We start from the raw sequence: 4,715 nt of genomic DNA, 5'->3' as shown, positions 1-4,715 counted from the left end.
CATAGAACGCGTTGGCTAAAAATAACACGAAACTTGGCATTTATGCTAAGTTAAATAAAGGAACAATAACTAAAAATAAAATACCTATTATCTCTTTTCCATTTCAAAATTGCTGTATTTAAATTTTTTCAAACTTTAATATCCCAAAAAACTGTTAATCCTCTGTAAATATTGCAAGGATAACTATTTATTGGAAATTTTCATTACAAAACTAACGATATGAAACTTGTTTTAATCGGTCGAGAAATAAAATAGTTGAATCAATTTTTTTTTTGTGAGTGTTTATGCTTTCTTAGATGTGGAAAGTAGATTCTTATGTTCAAGTCCTAATGATTTGTTATATATTGGTCTTTCTATCACTAACAGAGTTGCTTTCTAGTTAATAATATATAATATGACAAAACATTGTTATTATATAAATGCCAACATTTTGTTTCAACAATTGGTAAAGAGCTGAAATTTTCACAAACTATTTTAAAAACTTATTTCATGAATTGTGTACAGTTTGAAAATGTGCGGTGTATAAATGGGCAAGTAATATAAAATCAAACGTTTGAACCTCTTCGTGGGACACCCGGTATATATATATATATATATATATTATATATATATATATATATATATTTGAAGACAGAAATACACGTAAACTGTATCGTCAGAAATAAAATACTAGGTCCTGAATTGTGCGTCTAAGGCCCCCCATCCACTTACAGTTCTAACTGCAGTCCTGGACTGAGACAGTCCGGGACTGCAGTTAGAACTGTAAGTGGATGGGGAATCCGGCAGGCGAATCGTTGGACTGTCAACTGTCGCACGGTGCGACAGTTCAACGATCGGACTGCAGGCGGAACTGCTAGTTAGTGGAGGCTCCCGTGACAGGCCACAGTCGACAGTCCAAGCTGCGAGATATGCGCATGCGCTAGCTCAGCTGCTCCGTGTCGGCCTCATGCGTCATTGAGTGGTGAGCGTTTGGTGGTTGCGCATTGTTTTGTTTGTGACGCGGCAATCATGGCCAGTTGGTCGAAGGATAATCTTTTACAGTTTATAGAGGAGTTTAGGAAACATGAATGTGTATGGAAGGTTAAGTCAAAAGACTATCACAATAGGGAAAAGAAGGAAGCAGCCCACCGTAGTTTACTATTAGTAGTGAAAGGGTTTGACAGTACTGCAACAAAAAGCGATGTGTTGAAGAAGATAAACAATATCAGAAGTGCATTTCGTAAGGAACAAAGAAAGGTAACAGCCTCTCAACGTTCTGGCAGTGGTACAGACGATATATATGTACCAAAGCTGTGGTACTACAGAGAACTTTTGTTTCTTATTGACCAGGAAGAATGTCTAGGAGGGACTTCCAACTTAGGAGAAGGAAGAGTCAGTGAAAGACGAGGTAAGAGAATTAAATTACTAGTTTTTGCGGTTAAATAATGTATTCACAATGCTACAACTAACTTACAGTTTGTCCATCGGAGGTATTTTGTTTTCAAATAATCATTTATAAACTAAGAGATGTATCTGTCTTGCCATTCCACTTTTCCTTTGTTGCTAAAATAATGAACAAATTTATTTCTTACTTCTTTTGCACTAGCCATTGGGCGATCGGTTTGTCTTACTTGTAATGCCATGTGATCGCTGGTTCTTGGTCCAGGCTTAGACCACACCAACTTCGTCGTCATCTAAAATCCAACCAGTCTTTAGGTGAGTACCTTTGAGGGATTGTCCTACGCAAATAGTTGTGCAGGTAGCAGCACGCAAACAACAACACTATTCACTTTCTTCAAGTCAATGAAGGTGATTGGTTTTTGTAGAACCTGAAATCTCTCAGCGAGAATCCCAAAAACACTTTCGACCATTCGGCGTGCTCTTGAGAGTCGGTAGTTATATACCTTTCTAGGTTTGTTTGCAACCCTATAGGAAAAGGGTTTCATTATGACCTCAGTTAGGGGGAAGGCGTCATCTGCAATGAATACGTATGGAAGAGCTTCGCCGTCTACAATGCCCTCTTCAGGTAAATTGAGGCTTTTATCTGTTAGTTTCTTGTTGAAAGTCTGTCTCTTTCAGAACTCCTCCATCAGATACCCGGCCATTAACACCAAAATGAAAATAAATTATTTCATAGTTTGCACTAGCAATGCAGAAAAGTACCTGACTATGGAAACCCTTATAGTTATAGAAGTAAGAACCACTTCCAGGTGGTGGTGTTATGGCTATATGCTTTCCATCCATGCTGCCTAGGCAGTTGGGGGAAATTCCATTTTTCCCCGTACTCCTGTGCAATTTGTTTCCACTCCTCGGCTGTATTCGGTACCTGAAAACAATTCATAAACTGTCAGCTGTCATATTTCAGACCAGCGTTTTGTACGGAACAAATTTTAATGAAATCAAAACCCATCGAGAACCGTATCACCCCTCGTTTTCCGTTCGCCACCCCCTCTGTAATTTTTTCAATATAATATTTTGAGAAAGTAATAAATAAGTAGTTAAGAATGTACTGTGGTGATAACTGAATCATTATTGATATTTGTGGTTCATTATTAAGTAATGACAGGGTGTCTACCGGGCACGGAAATAAAGGAAATCCGCGAAAAGTCACGGATTTTGACATTTTTTTCAAACATTTTTTTTTTTACAGGAGATGCTGGACGATTTCACAAAAAGAACCATTAGATGCTGAGGAAAATGTACCAGCGCCCCAATCTCTACAGAATCCTCCTCAAGTTGCTCGAACCGCTTCCAATATTACCTCTGCAACACCTGAACCTAAAGATTCTTTTAAACGGCAAAAAAAAATTGTCCCCGTGTGATCAAGTCTTGGTTAATATTGGACAACGACTGGCAACAACAAAAGAAGAAGATCACTACGGACGCCTTTGGGAAGAACGTTGCTCAAAAGCTGAGATTGCTGAACAATGAGCAAAGGATTTATGCGCAGAAAATCATTAATGATGCCCTGTTTGAAGCAGAACTAGGTGGACTAACACGATTTGCTACAGTTAACCCAGGTATTCTTTACTCAAGTTCCACAACACCATCGGCAGCTAGTGTTACCCCAAGTTCAGGAGGTAGATCAACCTATGAACCAATGTATGATGATACAGCAATGTCTGGCTTCAGTGTCAACTATACAAATCTAAATTAAGTGTTCTATTATTAACAAGTAGGCTTAAACCTGTAAACTTTTCACAACCCAAGCTGTGCGGTTTTTTAGTAGGCCTACTCCAGTAGTTGAGTACATTGAGAGTTATATGTTGAAACAAATTACATTTATTATTTTTTTTTTTGTTTGTGGTGAAAATATTTTGCACTCAATTAAAATTACACTTTAATCTTTATTCATATGCGGTACTGTTGTGAGCTGCCATGTGTTTGTAATACTAGATTGCAATGTTATGTTTGACAGTGTCATAGTTTTTATAATTATTACTTTACTCATTTGTGGTTAAACATACACCATAGGTACGTATTACTTTTTATCTTTATACTTACATTAATTAAATTGATTTTTTACTTTTTCTTCCTTAGTTATAAAAAGTAAATGTGTTGTTTGTACAACGCAACAAATACAAGTATGGATAATATAATGTTTACAATAATTTTGTATGAGTTTCATTACCTTTTACTACTTTATAAAAATGGTTAAATGTTGTGTGCACACAGAAATGAACTCGTAATCGTTAGAGATACTGGAGTTGTAATTTAAAATTAGCAAAAAGTAGTGACATAATACAATGTGTAGGCTATGTACCTTAACAAATCCATAAGCAGATTAAAAATATTGTAATTTCTTAACAGTATGTTGGCATTCGAAAACAACAAAGACCTACTTTATTTCTTTTTCTAACTTTTATCTGGTTTCATATTTTGGATTTTTCAAAACTACTTGAAACACACATTAGGCTACTAACCTTGCAATAGTCATTCAAGGCCTTGACAATAGCTGAGCAGGTCTCTGGAATTATTCTTCCTAATGTTTGGGGGGAAATTCTCGTTGAAAACTTTAAATCTTCCATTGTTCTGCCAGTGCTTAGATACCGCAATGTCGCAGTCAGTTTTTCATGTGGTGTAATGGCTTCCCTCATTTTTGTATCTTGTTTGGTAATCAATGGTGTTACTATACGTAATAAATCAAAGTACGTTTTCTCGTCCATTCTTAAGTAGTTTTTCCAGTCTCTAGGATATGCTTCAAGCTCCCTAAGAAGGTGAACGTGGTTAAATCTCTTCCTCTGAAGCCATTCTTTTTTCCACATTTGATGCCTTCGTTTCTTGCGTTTTTTAATAGCTACCGCTATTACAGCGTATGCTGCCAAATCTTCAAACGTAGACATTGCACTTTAACTTCACATACGATAAGAACTTAGAATGCACTTTTCCTACAGCCACAAAACGAATAATATAACTAAAAATATAATAAATAATATAACGAATAATAACTACAAAGTACACACCTACGGCAAAACACCGGAAAGACTGACCACGACAACCACGCCACCGAACGGACTGCGGTCCGCGACTGCAGTCCGTACTGACGTGAACATTTTTCAACAGTCCACAGTCCACCGTTCACAGTTCTGACTGCAGTCAAGAACTGCAGTTCGAACTGTAAGTGGATGGGGGGCCTAAACGAGCGTTTACAGTCCATGCAGGACAGACAGCAGCAGTATGTTGACACCACGATTACCCTGTCAGTAGGGACCGGGAACCGCCCCCCCCCCGTCCCA

General features: G+C 37.5%; 1 protein-coding gene across 1 annotated transcript; it reads left to right on the top strand.

The window, feature by feature from the left end:
- The first annotated feature begins 702 nt into the window (after positions 1-702).
- Positions 703-3,243, top strand: LOC124372212. Its single transcript, XM_046830579.1, has 2 exons — positions 703-1,371; positions 2,807-3,243. Exons 1-2 carry the CDS (start codon positions 1,009-1,011, stop codon positions 3,134-3,136), a joined length of 693 nt encoding a protein of 230 aa, XP_046686535.1. The 5' UTR covers positions 703-1,008; the 3' UTR covers positions 3,137-3,243.
- The last annotated feature ends 1,472 nt before the right edge of the window (positions 3,244-4,715 follow it).

The sequence above is a fragment of the Homalodisca vitripennis genome, unplaced genomic scaffold, assembly GCF_021130785.1.
Source record: "Homalodisca vitripennis isolate AUS2020 unplaced genomic scaffold, UT_GWSS_2.1 ScUCBcl_2754;HRSCAF=7819, whole genome shotgun sequence".
Taxonomy (NCBI): Eukaryota; Metazoa; Arthropoda; class Insecta; order Hemiptera; family Cicadellidae; genus Homalodisca; species Homalodisca vitripennis.
Note: the sequence above shows the minus strand (reverse complement) of the source record. Positions and strands in the feature narration are given on the sequence as shown.

What these genes read in the sequence shown, in the direction of transcription:
- LOC124372212 (XM_046830579.1), top strand. Translation starts at nt 1,009, where the DNA reads ATGGCCAGTTGGTCGAAGGATAATCTTTTACAGTTTATAGAGGAGTTT. An exon ending in CCAACTTAGGAGAAGGAAGA is followed by an intron (nt 1,372 to 2,806) that starts GTCAGTGAAAGA and finishes CGTGTGATCAAG; the next exon opens with TCTTGGTTAATATTGGACAA.